Source organism: Vombatus ursinus, unplaced genomic scaffold (genome assembly GCF_900497805.2).
Source record: "Vombatus ursinus unplaced genomic scaffold, bare-nosed wombat genome assembly UNPS02014781.1, whole genome shotgun sequence".
Classification (NCBI taxonomy): domain Eukaryota; kingdom Metazoa; phylum Chordata; class Mammalia; order Diprotodontia; family Vombatidae; genus Vombatus; species Vombatus ursinus.
The window spans coordinates 15,685,781-15,704,700 of NW_020954559.1; the positions used below are offsets into that span (position 1 = coordinate 15,685,781).

At 38.7% G+C, this 18,920-nt stretch overlaps 1 protein-coding gene across 2 annotated transcripts in view; it reads right to left on the bottom strand.

Moving 5' to 3' along the window:
- Positions 1 to 18,920, bottom strand: part of LOC114046204 (ras GTPase-activating protein 3) — a 287,029-nt gene that overhangs the window by 187,866 nt on the left and 80,243 nt on the right. For both annotated transcript variants that reach the window (XM_027866455.1, XM_027866454.1), the window contains exon 2: positions 3,335 to 3,452. In XM_027866455.1, coding sequence (XP_027722256.1) covers positions 3,335 to 3,452 — 118 coding nt within the window. The remainder of the gene's footprint in view (positions 1 to 3,334; positions 3,453 to 18,920) is intronic.

Sequence of the window (18,920 nt, forward strand, 5' to 3'; positions counted from 1 at the left end):
AGGTAACAGTGCTGAAGTTGCTAATGGTTTTTGTTCAGAGCCTTCTCCAAGATTTATTAAGATAAAATAAAACAAGAAGTTCAACCTACAGTACTGGGTATGTCTCCTATTAATAGCGTTTTTAAAAATATTTTCCTTGAAGTAAAACTATGAAAAAACACCTCTGAGAGAGTGATAAAGTGCCAATTTCCTGCTCACAGCTTGGTTCAGCACCCCAGGCACACATGCCTTTAAGAAATATCACGTTTATAATCAACACAAGGTTATTGGGTTTGGATTTTTTTTTTCTGTTGTTTTTAAGGTTCTGATATGTAAGCGGCACCATACCTCCAATTTTTGTTCTCTTTTAGTGAGTTTCAGCAAGTAAGTGCCTTTTTTTAAAGATTCTACCACATACTTCTAAACAATACACATGAAAACAATCAATAAATCTCCATGTCTACAGAGAAGGCTGAACTAAAAGCATATTAAGAAAAGCTATTAGCAGCAACAAGACATATGGAGTAGAGGAAAACATGCTTCTGCCATTCGCTCTTGGGAGCAGGAGATCTTTAACAGTTTTCTACAAATTATATATAGTAAATCATCAGAACTTGCTGTTTTCCCCACTCACAAGTCTCAATGTGCAAGAATACAACTCCTCTGCTAAAATTCAAATTTAAAATAGCTGTTTTGGTGAAAACACATCAAACATTTCTAAAGCTAAAGCTGAAATCAAGATTAGGTATCTTATGGCATGGTGGAAAGATTTAGAGGCAGAGTTTCTGGACTCTATATCCTGTCTTTGCTTATGTGATCCTTGGCAAATGACTTCAACACTCCTTGACTCAGTTTCCTCTTCTGTAAAATGAAGTGGTTGAACTAGGTGGTCTCTAACATTTCTTCCTACTCTAAATTCTAGGATCCTACTAATCAACAATGAAGCTCTTTGATTTCTCCTTTCTGAACGGCTTCATTGAAAACATCTCACTCAGGACCACTGATGGTGGAATGAAGATCACAGATCTCAGTTCCCCCCTCTAACCCTCTTTAAAATAAAACGGTTTCAGCTTAGATTTTTAAAATCTAGCCACTGCTCAGATTCTTATAATCTAACCAATAGCTTACTAATGTTCAGACTCCTTAAGAGTCTGCCCAATATGATGAATGTTCTAATAAACCTTTTCTTTGGCCAAAAAAAAGAAAAATGGTTTCCAAACTATGGTTTATGAATGTAATGGGATACTATTGTGCTATAAGAAATGATGAAGTAGATGGTTTCAAAGAAACCTGAGAAACTTGAATGAACTGATGCAGAGTGAAGGAAGCAGTACCAGGAGGAAAATTTATACTATAATAACATTATCAAAAGGAACAGTTTTGAAAGACTTAAAAACTCTACTCAACCTAATTAATGATCAACCATGAATCCAGAGGACCCGTGATGAAAAATGCTACCTGCCTCCTAACTAAAAGGTAATGAATAAAATAAGCAAAATGAAATACATTTTTGATAAGACAAATACGGGAACTTGTTTTGCCTGACTCACATATTTGTTTCAAGGATTTTGTTTTTCTTTTCTTTTTCATTGGGGAGGGGGAGGGAAAAGGAGAAAGGAACAGAAAATAAATGCTTGTTAACTGAAAAATAAGTTTAGAAATAAAATAAAACGCTTTCTATCTTACTATTCTTTGAACTGTTCTCTGTCCACTGCCTTGTCAGATGCTAACATATCCAAATATAAATAAGGAGGCTTTGCTTGTAGTGTGGGCACTTTCCATTGAGCCAGCTGGAGCAGTCTGTTCCTGAAGGGTAAGCATCTGCCAAATGTTCAGGTGCTTCAATGAATCTGGTACAGGGAGGCTGGGAGTTAACAGTAAGGGAAAAGGGGAGGGGAGCGGAGAGGATAGATCAGATTTCTTCTTCTGGGCTCTTCACTGACAGTTCTCTCAGTATTCTGAGCAGCTGAAGGTTATACAGCGTTTTGGAATGGAAAGGCTGACGTGCCATTCTAAAAGTGGTCATTCTTAATTCCTGTGTATGTGTCTGCTTCCAGTCCTGGACACTCCTTCATCTCCTACTTCCATGTCATACCAGCCGCTCAGGGTTTCTAGATTACACAGCTAACTCCTCAGTCTGATTTATTTCTGGTCTTTCCTTCTGGATTCTTCTTTCCCCCAAAATAGATTGCTGACTTTCTTCAGGTCCCATATGCAGCCACTCAGTGATTCTGATGGCTTATCTAGAAAAGCAGTTCTGATCATCACAACTCATGTCTAGAGGGCTTGAAAATATAAAAATCACTTTCCTAAGTTTTCTCATTCCCATTTTACAGATGAGGAAACTAAACCCCAGAGAAGCTAAATGATCTGCCTAACATTAAAGAGCCAGTTAGAGTCAGAATCAGTACTTGACCTTGGAACTCCGGAACGCCATATTATTAAAGAATATCTGAAAGAAAGTGATTTTTAGTCCAGAAACCTGGATTTAGACCTTGGCTCTTATTATCAGTTTGACTTTGGGCAAGTCACCTAAACTCTCTAGATTTCACATGATATATAGATATATATATAAAATATAAAATCTATAAAATAAACAGCTTGACTAGAAGACCTAAGGCCTCTTCCAGGTCTAAATTACTCATTCCTAAATTTGGTGTTCTTTTCAAACACTGAAGTAAGATGAAGGAAAAGAACTCTTGTCAGAAGACAAAGATTTTCCCCCTTCAAAACTGTTATCCATTTGAAAAGTTGACATGCAATATAGATTAATAAGGTGTCAAATTTATCCCATGTAGGAGAAAAATACAGAGAAATATTTATATCGTCAAGTTGTCCAGTCTAAGGTTAAGGTTCTTTATATATGTCTATTATTACTATTATTATTGTTGTTGTTGTTATTATTATTTAGAGCCCAGTACATTGTGGCTGTTTCATGAATCAATCAGCAAATATTTATTAAGCTCCTATTATGGGGGATACTGAGGCACTGGGGGGATACAAACACAATGAAACAATTCCTACTCAAAAGGACTACACATTCTAATGGGAGAAATAAATATATTTTTAAAAGACAGCATAAATATAAAGTTAATAACTATAAATATATACAAAGCTGTTAAATGTAAGGGAGGCCACTAGCCATTGAGAGAATTGGGCCTGTTTATTATGATGGCTGAACTCCAGAATTCACCCAAAGAACCATTTACATATTCCACCTCTCCATCCTATTCCCCAGTCCCATCCCGCTGAGTGAAAAAACAGGGAAAAGACTGACATGGTCAGATTTTTTTTTTTTGTAGGAAAGAAAACAAAAGAACTGATTGGTACTATATAAAGCAACAAGATTTGTTACCATAGTGATTTCTCCACTATTTTGGTCCTGAAAACCTCTTCCTGGTCCAGGTTTACAGTACAGTAGCAATCCCTCATCTTGTTTGGCCCCGGATAAGTAGGAAGATTTTTGGCTTCTCCTGAAAGACAAAAATAAAATGTACACTTTTCTTAGCACAGAGACATTTAGTCCACACACTCATTTCCAATTCCTGATACATTTGTTTCACACTAACCAGACGGCTTCCTTGTCTGAATGCTCACTGGTGCCTTATATGGCCTTGATTTCCTCATTACTGTAATGTGTTAATATCTAATAATAGAATCATGGGTTCCTTTTTAAAGTACAAGGTAAACACACTGTTATCAGTATTCTCTATTCTCAACCTATGCCAGAATTAAGTTATTTGACTTTAGTTTTACTAAAACTAGAACTAAACGCCCCTTTGCCTGACTAGATACAAGCTATGGAATTATGAATTACATCACCCTCCATCCCAAATTGAAACCTCTTAATTTACATTTCATACTTTAGTCGAAGAAGAAGACGGAGAATGCAAAAGAGGGCTACATTAACCATTCTATTTACAAACCCAAACCACCATAATAGCCTTCAGCTCCTTGGAAGACAGAGACCTGTCAGTTCAAATCTCAGAAGAGAAAACCTGCTAGGCCCAATGTTTTTTCCTCTAACTTCACCTCCCAGTATACACATCCAAATTTCACTGAAGCACCTTAAGACCTGGCAAGTATTTATACTTCAAGAGCAGACATCTGTCTGGCCAAGTAGAAAGTGTCCTCACTGCAAAAGTCCTCATTTACACTTTGTATCTGCTTAAGGATTATTATCAGAATTCTGTGTACCAGGGCATTCTACTTGGGGAGGTGGGAGCAGGGTGGGAGGAGGAAAAAGGGGAGGGAAGTAGGAGGAAACAACACAGTTCATTTGTGAATGGAAAGAACAGAGATGAATGAAATTCAAGCAACAGTCACAAGGGTAGCTTTTTAATGGGACATCTGCCGTTCAGTGTTAAGTCAGTTCTATTGCAACAAATGCCTCTTTCAGTCTCTGGATTCCCAAAGGGCTTTGACACTAACAGAAGTCATTTTGGCTTCAAATGACATCTTGTGCAAAATGTCCTCGGCAGACACAGTTCGAAACACATGAAATGATGAGGGCTCCCACACCACAGCTGACTGACACACCATAGCAAAGGCCGGCTTCTGTTCAAAGCCTTCGACACCAACAAAGTACTCAGGCAGAAGCTGAAAAAGCACACATAGGACAAACTCCGATTAGATGTTTTTCAGGCCTGGAGTTTTGGACCTTAGAAGATGAATACTTCAAAGCCAAAGCTGGAAATGGTCCCACCAACAGAGTCATCCTTTCCAAGTATTTCTGTTTTTGCAAGTGTCCTTATAGTTCTAATAATTCAGCAGAACTCTTTGGTTATAGGATCTTCACACTGCCAAAGCCCTCCCGTACATTTGAGGCAATCATTTTGATTCTCTCTCCTCTCTTTTGTTCCTTCTGGAACTTTCTTTGAAACCACCTTAGAATGATACGTTTTTGGGGTTTTTTGTTTTTGTTTTTTAAGTTGGAAGAGACCTCAAAGGGAATCTGATCTGTGGAAAGTGAAGTCCAGAAAAGTCCAATAACTTGCCCAAGGTCACACAAATAATAAATGACAAAAATAGGACTCAAACCCAAGAATTCAATCTCTAAATCCAATTGTCTTACAACTGCCCTAAGTATGCTTTCACTTACTCCACTTTGTCTTTGCATTCAATGCAATACTCAACAAGCTTTTTTTTTTTCCTGGAATAGAAAGTTTGACTTTCTCCAGATCCAAACTATCTTCATTAAAGAATCAGAGAATCACAAAATAAGAATTTTAGAGCTAAAAAGAAACTTACAGATCGTCTCACTTTAAAGATGGGTATATTTTTTTAAATGGTTATTTGAGTCATTCAACAATCGACCTTAAAAAGCAATTTAATTTCACTTTAAAGTTTCACTTTAACTCCATTTTAAAAATCTTTATTATTCTGACTTAGCAAAACAGACAATCAAAGCTTCTAAGTTTCAAACACATTCCAAATTACATAGGTCACTCTTCTGCATACATTTTAAACTAGCTGTGTGACTCAACAGCAGCTTGGTCTGTTGGATAGCATACTGGACCTTGGAGTTGGGAAAACCTGAGTTTGAATTCTACCTCTGATACTTACTAGCTGTGTGACCTTGGCCAAGTCACTTATTCTCTCTTAGCCCCAGTTCCTCATCTGTAGGATGAAGGTGTTGAACAAGATGGCCTCTGCAATCCCTTCCTGCTCTAAATCCAACATCCTGTCACCTTAAAGAGAGAACACGTTGCTGATGTGCCTCAGTTTCCTCACCTAAAAGATGTGAAACATCAACAACTATAAGGTAATTAAAGAATTATCAGAATTATCTTTGAAACTTACCTAAACAGGGACATTTTCATATTCCAATCTCTTTTTTTTAAACCCCAAGTTGAGCATAGAAAGTCGCACAAGAAAAGCCAATCTGTTAACAGGCATATGCATCAAAGCTAAACCCTAGGAAGTCGTTAAATGTCAAAAGACAGATTTTATGAAGGATTTGAAGCATGAAAAAGGTCACATATGCACATGCATATATGGTTTGTAATATATTCACAAGCATGGAATTATATAATCCTATTCTCAGAGGCTATAGCACAACACAGTGGAGTCAGAACATCCTTTGGAGTAAGAACAAGCATGGGACAGATACGAGTGGAGACACAAATACCTAGAAATGGCAGATTGTATTTCTTTTATCCTTGGTCTACCCCCACAGCCCTGTGACCAAGAAATCACAGGAGTGACCCACAAAGAATCAAAGTAACCTTTTATAATTTCTAATTCTGCTTTTCTTCTTTTTAGAACTACTGATCTTTTTTACCACTAAGGAAGCTGGATGTCCCTAATGTCTGAGCAAGGGCATTGATGATGTTGATAAAGCTTCAATTTAGCTCCCTTTTTGGAATTCAACCTTGGGGGATGATGGGACGCTAATTTCCTGGCACCCCTATACTGCAACAAGGGGAGGGGATAAAAAATGGAGCCTAAGCATATTCAAACACTTAGCTGCAAGTTGCATTGTTCCTTTAAAAAAAAAAAAAAAAAAACAAGACCAACTCCACCCCCGCCAAAAAAAAGAACCTTTCTGAATATCCTAGAGACATCTTCAGTGAGGAACACAGAACTGAGGCTTTGTTCTCCTTTGTTGTGAACAAATGTTTTTATTTTTGACTCTTCCCCTCCCTTAACTCCCACATCCAATCAGCTGCCAAGTCTTGTGAATATTACCCCTGAAATATCTATCGCATCCTGTCTCCTTCTCTCCATTCCCACTGCTACAACCCCAATACAAGTTCTCATTACCACCCACATGAACTATTAAAATAGCCTCTTAACAGGACCTTCCTATTTCCATTCTTTTCCCTAATCCCCACCTCAAACCAAACTGCTGTCAGATTAACCTTCCTAATTGGACAGACCTGTTCACATCATTCCTCCCTCATAATCCTTCAATCATTTCCTTTACCTACCAAATAAAATCTAATCTACATTCAAGGCTCTCCAAAATCTGGTACCATACTCATTTACCAGCCTTATCTTATTTACTTGCTTTCCACACCAATACTCAATCCTCCAACTAAATGGTATCATTCACTGTACACTCCACACCTATCTTGGCACTGTTCCCTAAACCTCTACCAGGTGAAATCTTACCTATCCTCTGAAGCCCAAATTAAAGACTGCCTTCTCTACCAAAGTCTTCCTAATTCACTTCCCCCTCCACCCAAGTAAACAATATGCATTGAGAGAACTTTGTGTTTTTACTACTTTGCACCACTCATATATTTACCATACATTGTTTTGTAATGCAGTTCTATCTGCCCACTATGTAGTAAGCCCCATGTGGGAAATCTGAACTTTGTATTTCCCAAAGTACTCCACATGTAGTAGGCACTTAATAATTGTTTACTGAATTGAAAAACGGGGGGGGGGGGGGGGGGAAGTACCTAACACCTCTTTTGAATAGAGGTTTTTGAGTACTGATAGCCCACAGAGCCCTTTTACAACTTTTGAGACAGTCACTATTTAAATGTGAAAATACTGCTTTGTTATAAGCTGGTATTCTTACTCCCTGATTTGCATCACATTATCTATTTATGCCAAGGTGGTTATATTCTGGTTCCTATGACAGTGGTAACACCAATGAGGCTGGGTAATTAATCTGAACCAAAATTAAAACCACTGAGCTTACACAAGAGGGGCAGAGGCAGTTGCTAGAATGGTCTCTGTATGTCCGCACCATTCCACTCCTCCTATCTGCCTACTTACAAGAGTAATAGAGGGGGACATTTTATTTTATTTTATGCTTCAATCTGAATTCAGACACCATTGGTTCTTTCTCTGGGGATGGATAGCATTTTTCAATTTTCAATTAAAATAAGTCCTTCAGAGTTGTCTTGGATCTTTGTATTGACTGCTGATAATAGCTAGATCATTCACAGCTGATCATCTTACAATACTGCTGTTACTTTGTACACAGTACATTTCACTTTGCATCAGCCCATGCAAAGTCTTTCCAGTTTTTTCTGAGAGCATCCTGCTCATCATTTCTTACACTACAATAGTATTCCATCAGAATCACATACTTATTCAGTCATTCCTCAATTGATGGGCTTAGGAGAGGGACATTTTAAACGACTACAAATACATATTAACACCTCATGCTGACAGCTTCTCAGTCGGTTTGTTAGTTAAAGACAATGCTATCATCAGCATGGGTGTTTCTCTTTTCTGCATTATACTAAATGAGAATTGACTGAACCAGTCTTGTCTATGCTGATTACGTGTACCATGAGATTTTCAAAAAGCTAAGTTTTTCTCTCTCTAATGACTTTTTTTTTGAGGTAATCAGGATCAAGTGGCTTGCCCAGGGTCACACAACTAAGTGTCTAAAGCCGGATTTGAATTCAAGTTTTCCTGACTCCAGAACTCTTGCTCTAATGACATTTTATGGGTTTTTTAAAAACTTTCTTTTTTGGAGATTAGGTCAAATTACAGAACCTTAGAGATGAGTGGAACCTTAAAGATGATCTAGCCCAGTGTTTCTCAACTGCTATTTACATGGCAACTTTTTACCACCAAAGGTCTTGATTACTTAAAAACTGCACATTTGAGAAATCTGAGTCCCCCTTCTCTACCTCTTTGTTTCTGCTTATGCCCCACTTAATCCACACTACCTCGTCCTTTCTCCTTAAGACACTTAGAACCCAAGAGCTGAGGTTACATAGGTTGAAACAAGTCAACAGAGTTGCTCAGTATGAGAGGACATGAATGGACTATGATCTGCATTGTTGGTCACTTACTTCAGCCATGTTCAACTCTCTATGTCCTCATTTGGGGTTTTTTTGGCCAAGATAATGGAGTGGTTTGCTATTTCCTTCTCCAGTTCATTTTACAGATGAGGAACTGAGGCAAACAGGGTTAAATGATTTGCCCAGGGTCACACAGCTAGTAAGTGTCTGAGACCAGTTGGGAGAATTTCAATCCAAAGGATCACAAAACTGTTCAGATATGGCATAGTAGTCATGGGAAGATCACTGGATTTATTTAGAGTCAGGAAAACTGGCTTCCAGTCTCATCTCTACTCAATATTACCTGAGTGACCTTGGCAAAGCATTTAATATCTCTGGGCCTCGGTTTCCTCATCTATAAAATGAGGGAATTTATACAGATGACCTGTGAGGTCACTTTTAGCTCTAAATCTTTGGTCCTACAAGTACCTTCTTATCATTAACTTAAAGGAAAATACACTTTGGTTTCTTTTGAAAAGCCAAGTTTCAAAATATTTTCATGCATGCATAAAGCACAATCCCCAGAATGTACAACCACAGCTCTCATAGGTGAGGTAGAACATCCATTTTAAATTATAGACACAAGAAACGGCACCATGATATAGTGAAAAAGAGAGCTGGGTTTAGAGCCAGAGGACCTAGGTTCAATACCTGGTCTTCCACCCGCTGCCTCACTGTACTTACTATGTGACCTTCCATGAGTCACTTAATCTTTTGGGCCTCAGTTTCCTCATCTATAAAATGAGAGGGTAGGAAGAGATGAGCTCTGACATCCCTTCCAATGCTCTATCTATGAAACAACAAAACATTTGAAAAAAAAAAATAACAGTTCTTACTGATTTACTAGAGGAAGTGGTAAGAAGAGGGTGGAGAACAACACACACACCTAATCAAAACCATGAGTTTAAACATAAACAATCAGCGAGGGGAAGAGAAAAAGACAACTAAAGTTTTCTATGTGCTGATATTCAATTATAGGCAAGTAGGACTGCAGCCCAGGAACCAAAACAAACATTATAATCTGAAAGGGCATCATGCACGAGCTATCATTAGTAATAATTCACTTTGTTACGGTTGCATGCCTACATATCCTGTCAGCAAGCTAACTTAACAAGTATGACAGGAAGACAAAACAAATGAAGACGGGGAGCCCAGAGCCCAGATTTCAAGTTTGAAGTGGAACTGTGCCCAGGCCATTGAGGGATGTGAGAGAGAGTCATGACCTTCTTGGACACATTTCTCCCTCCCATGGATACAGACATAGCAAACAGCCTACAAAAGCATATCCTGGCAGTAAGGTATTTTCATTTATACCCCCTGAAGGAGAAAAATATCATAATTAGATCCTCATATGATAAAAAAATAATAAAAGACAAAACACAGGTACTTTTGACAATCAAAACAAGTCTGGAATACAACCAGACAAAGAATCCAAACACTGCTGCCTCCATCCACCACAAAGGGTTGGGTTCATTAACATCACGTTCTCTACCTCTACCTGTGACAGGATGAAGAACTGGTATTATTATTTACAATTTTCCCTACTCACTCTCAACACCCCCCCCCAAAAAAAGGACAAATACTCATACTGAAGTGTGTATAGAAAGAAGAGTAGGGGGAAAGGGAGGGGAGAAGCTCTAAATAACAGACTTATTCTCCCTCTTAGGCTCTCAGTTTGAAGGTATTATATTCTAGGGGACATAGATGAACACTCCAGGGCTCATGAGTAACTAGGATAATAGATTTGGGAATGGTAGGGAAGTTAGAAGGTCATTTAGTTCAAACCTCTCATTTTATAGAGGTTTATTTCATAGGCTAAGGACACTGAGGCCTTGGAGCAGCCTCAGTTATGACTTGCTCAGGGTCACACAGGTAACAAGTGATATACCTGGGGTTCGAACTCAGGTCCTCCAGATCCAAATCTTTCACTGTACCCTGCCACTTCTATGTTACTGCTTAAATGCCACAAACATGCAGACATTATGGAAGACAACCAAACATTCACTGGACAGTGAATTAAAGAGAGGTAGATGGCCAACTTACGGGCAAGAGGAGTGAAGTATTATTTTCCCTACTGTTCTATCCATTGCTGATCAAACAAATGGTTTTCCCTTGTTATAATTTAAAACCTTCACTCCTCATGCTTATTTTTTTTACATTTTGTTTTTCCCACATTATTAATCTTAGACTGCCATGCAAACAATAAACCAATGCATGTCATGTTTTCCCCTATGCGTCCTTCAATAAAATGTAAATTCCGTGAAGGCAGGAACTAGTTGTGTCTGTGTGTGTGTGTGTGTGTGTGTGTGTGTGTGTGTGTGTTTTTCTCTTTGTATCTCCACTGCCTAGCATATAGTAAGCCCTTAATAAATGCTCACTGAATTATATCACTGCAATTAGTAAACACATCCAGGGCTAGGGTTCTATTTATTTTAACTTGGTAGCAAAGGAGATGTAGATGACTTGGTAAAAATGAAGGATGGGAAGAACCAATGGGAAATAAGATCTCCAAGGTATAGCTAAGGAAGATTCTCTGCTGAAAAATGGGAAGGGCAGGGAAAGAGGATGGGATCCCAGAGATTAAGTTTATATATAGGATGGACTTGGGGAGAAGGAAGAATTTGTTTAGGGTCACATGCACAGGTGTGCCTCAAAGCTTGGAGAATTATGTCTACAAAGAAATATTTGAAGGACTAAAAAAAAAAATCTAAGAAAAGAAACTGAATAATGTGATCCAGTGATGCCAAGATGGGAGCAGAGACCAGGAAAAACAGATTAGGTTACCTAGTAAGGAACTAGACAAGGATTAAAGAGAGGACAGGAGAAAACTACCACCATCCCACCATCATCCTCTCCTGACAAAGGAAGCTTTTGTAATCAACTGCTGCTAAAAACAGGAAAGGGCAGCAGGACACCCATGTGTACACACACACACACACACACACACACACACACACACACACACACACAATACAGAGTCACTAATCCCTAAGAAGATAACCACTAAGGAAAGTAGAGGAAAAAGCAAAATATAAATAAAAAAAGTTAAAACTCAGCTTTAGCCAGGAGAAGTCTGAGCTATTCCTTAATTTTTTGATTCATTCAACAAACACTTATTAAGTTCCAGTGGCAGAACCCTGTGATGGGTACTAGTGGTGATAAATAGTTTAGATAATTTGTCCTCAGGGAGTTTACAATCCAGTAAGGGAATAAAACCAACAATTATCACAGTAACATGAGATACATAATGCATAAGAATGGTTTAAAAGGGTGCACTGAAAGGTATAAAAGGAAAAGTAACCATGGGGTGAAGGGTAAGATCATCATACATTCAGGTAACCCTGTAGACCAATTCAGCTGGACTGCTGAGAACATGGAGGAGAGGACAATAAGAATGCTCTGGGGATTTTTTTTTGTTTTCACTGAATGACTAGTAGAGCTTGAATGCAATGGAATCATGTGAAGCATGCCTGGTATACAATGGATAGCTACCTTTAGTTCTCATACTGCTATGGAGAAAGGATATTTGTTTCTTTATGATTTACAGCATTTTGTTTCTTTTTCACCAGCCTCACTTAACAAAAAAGGGATAAAAAAATCTTTGCATGTGCTTCTGGGGATTATTAACATCAGTGAAATTCCTCTTGTGTCAGGAAGAGTAAATGGCACACATTTATCGTAGGACAACATCTGAAGAAATTACTGTTTTTAACACCCTCATTCTTTATGCAGTGATGTCTTTTAGTCATGATGATAATTCGGAATTCAAAGTCATCTACAAATCCTCTTAAGTCATCCAGCATCTTGTAACAACTGGAGAGCCTATTTTCAAAACTGGACAGTTTTATGATTAAAACATTGTACTTCCTTGAATAGATTTGTCTTTACTGCTTTGCTATTTTAGCGTCTGATATTAAATAGAACAAAAATCCATAAAACCCAGACTAGATTAGATCTCTAAATCAAGTTACAAACTGCCTCTTGCAAACTGAGTAAGAAGTCTGGAAAATCAGATTTCCAGCTGAATGTAGGTAATGGTGAAAAGCGTCATTGGTGACAAGTATCAGCCAATTGACAGTCGGGGTAATCATTCAGGTTGAGTGGTGAGTTTAAGAATAATTCAAGAGCCCAAGTAAATGGAATCACTAAACTGTAAAATAAAAGTTTGAGCTGGAAGGGGCCTCAGAGATCATTGAATCTAATCCATCCTTGAGCAGGTGAAGTAACAAGAACCTAGACAGGTTCAGTGATTTAGCCAAGGTCACCTAACTGTAGTGGGCGAGAGAGCACTTTTATATGTGTCAAATTGAGAATTTACTATATGAAAATGTGGACATGGGATACTAGAAGAAAAGAAACTGAATAATGTGATCCAGTGGTGCCAAGAAGGTAACCAACTTCTCAACTGGGAAGAACCCAGTTTTTGTGCCAAATTTGGGGGTTGCCAGCAGCAACCTGTTGATTAACTCTCAAGCTTTACTATCCATCAACATCAGTAAATCACCCAAAAATTAAGTCAAAGATTTAGTTACTTCCCTGTTGATACTCTCCTAATGGGGACTATTAGCATGAAGAAATATTTTTGCTAGGACTGGCAACATGATCAATTGTGCTTGTGTTCACTCTTTGCTAACGGAGGATAAATGTTTTTTATTTAACACCCTCTTAAATACTAGATAATTAAATGAAGCACAACTAAAGAAAAGAATTATCAGCACAGGCATCATTTATCAATTTGTTGAACATGAAGGGATGACCCCAGAGAAACAAATTCATCGTGACGATTAAGGAAATCTCTCTTAAGTCGACAAGCATTTATTTAAGTCTATAAACATTTATTAAGTGTTAACTAAGTGCCAGGCACTTCGCTAAGCATTGGGAGAACAAATACAAGCAGAAAGACAGTTCCTGACCTCAAGGAGCTTATGTTCTAATGGGGGAAAACAATACATAAAAGGAAGATGATAAAGGGTCAAAGGTGAGGAGAAGAGATGAAGGTACCTTGTAGGGGGCACTGTAGGAAAAATCCTGGAGGAGAATGAAGACATGGTTAGGCTGAGCATCCTCCCTAAAACGGAGGTTCCAGGAGGAAAGGAGAAAGAAGCTGCAGGAGGAGGGTACTTTCCATATGTGAAGACCAGGGATGAAGTGAGCTTCCAGGATGAAGAGGTTTCTGGAACATAGGTGGTTAATGTCCTTCATTCTCGAAGAGAACGAAAATGACATCACTATGTTGGGAGCCAAGTCATAGTGTATGCGACTGTGGCTGATCAAACAAATACGAGCTGAGAATTCTCTGCCACAAGACAGGCACAAATAGTCCATACGACCATTCAGGATGGAGATGTCTCTAAATCTGAACATGTCCTGTTTCTTTTGAGCAACTGCAATTCTGCTTTGCTCATAGAGCACAGTGCCTTCTTTGATGTGGGCGTGCTATACCGGGCAGTTCTTTGCCAGTATTTCCCATGTGACACAATCAATTCCAAAGTTCTTCGGTCTCAGAGACCTTGAGAGTGTCCTTATATCATTTCTCCTGACCACTATGTAAGCGCCTTTATTGCGTGAGTTCTCCATAAATTAGTCTTCTAGGGGAGCATTCAAGCAACGTGGTCAGCCCATTGGAACTGCTCTTTCTGCAGTAGAGTTTGAATAGTTGGCAGTTAGTAGAGAAAGTCTGGGAGAGTCAGGAGTGCAGCCTGTTGCCTGCTGGAAAGGACTATCTCTAGATCCTTTTAGACTCCCCCACCACGAAGCCAACTTAGGACAACTTCTTACACTGTAGTAGCCAGCGTTCTTCTCTACAAGGAGTCAGAACTCATGAATGAAAGATGGACGCCCCTAAAGCACACAGGAAGCCTTTGTGACCACCCAGCAGAGCTTCTCCACTCAACCAGATTTTGTGACTCTCTGCAATACGTACCAAACATCATCAACTCCTTTGGAAGGAGCCAAATAAGGAATCAAATGAGATCATATGATTCAAGTTGTGATTCCAAAGCCATCCCTTCTATCTTCTCTTAAGTTCCTTGCATTTGGCACACCTCAGCCTAAGGTTTAGAAGAATTTAAAGAAATAATGCCCTTGGTACTTGCAGTAACCAGGAGTTCCACATCATCTTCTAAGTCAAATATGGAATAAACTTCTTAGAGTTGCCTTTCAAAGTGCTCCATCAGCAACTCCCCTCCTACCACTCACCTCTCAGCTCTCTCACCTGCACCTTTTGCTGAGTTAACCATAGATAAGGTCACGGCATAAGCAATCTGTCCACATTACCCTTCATTTCCATTTTTTGTGTCACATTTAGTTCCCTAGACATGCCCCTCCCCCCCAGGCAAGCACCCAGGACCTTTATTCTACCTACCCTTTCCCATATCAATCAAGATTTAGGAAGCTAGATGGTACAATGAATAGCATGCTGGACTTGGAGTCAGGAAGACCTGAGTTTAAATCTTGCCTTAGACACTAATTAGCCGTGTGGCCCTGGGCTTATCACAACCTCCGTCTGCTTCAGTTTCTTCAAATGTAAAACAGGGATAATAATAGCACCTATCTCCTTAGGGGTGTTGGGAGAATCAAATGAGGTAACAGTTATAAAGTACTTAGCATAGGACCTGGCACATAGTAGGTGCTTAACAAATACTGATTTCCTTCTAAGTCTTTATTCAGGCCACCCTATGCCTGGAATAGATTCTGTCCCCTCCTTTCACTGCATCCTTTCTACCTGCTGAAATCCAATGCTTTCTTCAATGTTAACTCAAGGGCTCATAATGAAAAATCACTAACCATCTATCAGTTGAGGGATGTAGACTGAATACTTAAAGCCAGAAAGAGTGAACATCAGAGGAATGAAATTAACTTGATAATGTTTTTCCCTTATGGAATCCTAACAGAATGCTAAACATTTATGATTTAAACTATTTTAAGTAAAACTGAAGTCGGACTTAACTCAGGTAATTTAAACTGTTCACAGATAGGAGGCTTAAGTCTCTTGTTGGGTAGTTCCCCTCAAATAGCCACAGATGTTCTTATACTTTGGGTACTCCTTTCGTAGGTTTGAGTCATAGTGCCTTACCTCCCAGGGTTATTTCCCTGTTTTTCCTATTCCAGGTCACTAATTTTTCAGTTTCCAAAGAAACAAATCATCAGGGTTACATGAGGGTGCAGGCACAACGCATTATGAGTATTATGCTATCGGCACTCAATATTTCAGGATATTAATAGTAGAAAGAGGGTTAAAGGGGAGAAAGTTGACATTATTAATCATCCTTCATTCTCTCTCTGTGATTCTCAGTTCTACTAAATGGAAAGTTCTGTCACCATCTACAAAAAAAAAAAAGAAAGAAAAAAGAAAAGAAATCTGTTTTATTAGAGTCTAAAACTGAATAATGCATGAAGATTCTCTCACTTCTCAACTCAACAAAGCACATATGACCTTTAAATTACTCACATAGGATGTGTAAATATTTTCAGCTCACTTTCAATTTTGACACTGTTTTTGTGGTCAAGGCAATTTGAAAATACCCATTAATTTAGCAGGGTTATTAAACATTTAGTGTTCTCTACAACAGATGTTCTTCATTGCTTATTAATGGTTTGAATATTTTCTGTGGTTTGCATTAAAAAACATAGGATAAAAGGTGAACCAGACATTTGGTTTGGAAATGAATGCATGCTGGGGAAAATGCATCAAGAAACTGGCATACAAAAAAGATAAAACTAAAGTAATAAGGCTTCCTTTGGGGGGAAACCTAGCTAAGCAAAATGTCCCTAACACACTAGATAGCAACAAATCAATATAACTCACATTTCTATGGCAATTGGCTTATAAATTCTTTTCTTCATAATAACTCTATTGAAGTAAGCAATCCAAGTATTAGAATTCCCATTTTTTAAACAAGGGAGGTTCAGAGAATTGAAAGGACCTGCTCAGGATCATGCAGCAAGAAAATATGGGAGTCAGGATTCATTTGCATTTCTTCTGAATTCAAGTCCAGTTTATTTCCCACTATATCATAGAAAAACATAGCATTATAGAGAGTCTACAGTAGAAATTAGATACTTCCTCCTGTACTAAAACCTAAAGATGCCCATGGGTCTTGCCCTGTGTCTCACTCATCCTCAATTTATTTTCTATTTTCAAACATATTCTCCAGTCCCTCTACCTCTCCTTTTTTCCCCACAGGTCACCTGATTTTTTCACCTTTAAAATCTTGACTCTTTAGTTAATCAATTCAACTTTATACCATCTTCTACTCTTTAATTCCTTGCCCCACTATCCTATGACCTCTAATTCCTCTCCAGACTAATCCTAGATCACTCCCACTATTTTTCTTCTCCAGGATGTCATGGATGTCAGAGTCCACCGCAAATTTGTTACCCAGTTTCAATTGGGCCCTCATCCTGCACACCAGTCAAGCAAGTAACCAATCAGCATTTATTAATATATATAACATAATGGAGAAGGAATTGGACGTGAAGTCAGTAAGACATGTGTTCAAGTCCTCCCTTAGAAACGCATCTCCCTTCAAGGCTCAGTTTAAGTGGACCTCCTCTAAGAGGCTTTTCTTGACTTCCTCATTCTTTAGTGTCACCTCTCCCATCACTTTACATTTATTTTGTAAATATCCTGTATTTACTTATTCATGAACATTTTCACTTAAGGGCAGGAATTCTTTCACTTCTATATTTGCATCCCATGAGCCCAACACAGCAGCTGGCATGTAGTAGGCACTCAAATGCCTGGTGACTATTAATTGACCGACTAGTCAATCACTCTAGCACCTAAAACAGCTAGGTAAATTAAATACTGGTTACATACAAAAATGAATTTGTACTGTTGTTTTGGAGAAGCAGCCTGTCTTCAAAATCAGATTTTAATTTTAGGATTCAAAAAAGTATTTAAGTAAAGGTGGTAATGGAAAGAAGTCAAAATTGCAAAGAAAACAGAGGATTAGCCAGTCATTCCGTCCTCAGCACATAGTCCCTTAAACATAGCAGGCACTTAAATGTTTATTGAATTGAAATGAATTCTGATTTCACAAATAAAAAAAAGCAATCTTGAAATATATTCTCAGGGATAGATAAAAGAAAATTATTTTTATATGCATAATTTAGTCAAAGTTTAACCACCTGCTGAATGAGAGGACCAATTCATAGCTGTCATCAGCATCATACTTTCTTCATATTCCAGTAGTACTTTGTAAAATTGTTCATGGTGCTTCTCCTTATATCTCCATTATGTAGCATTCCGTACCGCACAGTGAAGCCTGTACCCTGAAACTGGCATGCACAACATGTACCCATAGTTCTCCCTCCCATCACACATTCACAGCCACAAAATAATCCCACTCCCAAAGATAAGCAATAAATTATTCCTATTATTTAGAGGGAGGGGAGGGCAGGACAGGGCAGAGAAGAAAAGGAGAAAAACATGCCAGCTAACTATCGTATTATAAAAATGCCTAAGAAGCTACAGGTCTTGGAAATGGTAAATGAAGGTACCGACCAATGCAGGCCCAGAGAGTGGCCACAAACAAACTAATCAGGTCCAGAAGAGAATGACCCAAGGTGAAAATTCTCCAGGCTAAGCACTGCCAACCAATCAATCAGCAAGCACCGATTTAGGACCTCCTTCCACGACAGGCACCGGGGTAAGTGTTGGTAATAAAAATTCAATAACTGAAACAATCCCTAAGACTTTGGCGGGGCAAGAACATCGCCGCTGCACTCCAGTATTTGAAGCTATCACTTCTGAGCCGCCACTGTTTCTGCTTGAAACCAGAGGACAAAACTAGGAGTAACTGGTGAACATCACAAAGAGGCAAATTTAGGAAAATGTTCTAATACTTAATAATAATAAAGTTAACCTTTCATGCAGTAGTTACAATGTGCCAGATACTGTGTTAAGCACTTTACAGTTATCTCATTTGATCTTCACGACAACCCTGTAAGACAGCTACTATTATTAGTCCCATTTTACAGAAGAGGAAACTAAGGCAGAGGTTGAATGATTTGCCCAGGGTCCTACAGCTAGTAAATGTCAGGTCTGCCTGACACCAGGCTCAGCGCTCTACCCACTAGGTCACCTAGCTCCTCAAGGACATGAGTGGAATGGGCTGCTTCAGGAGGAAGTAGATTCCACACACACACACACACACACACACACACACACACACACACACACAC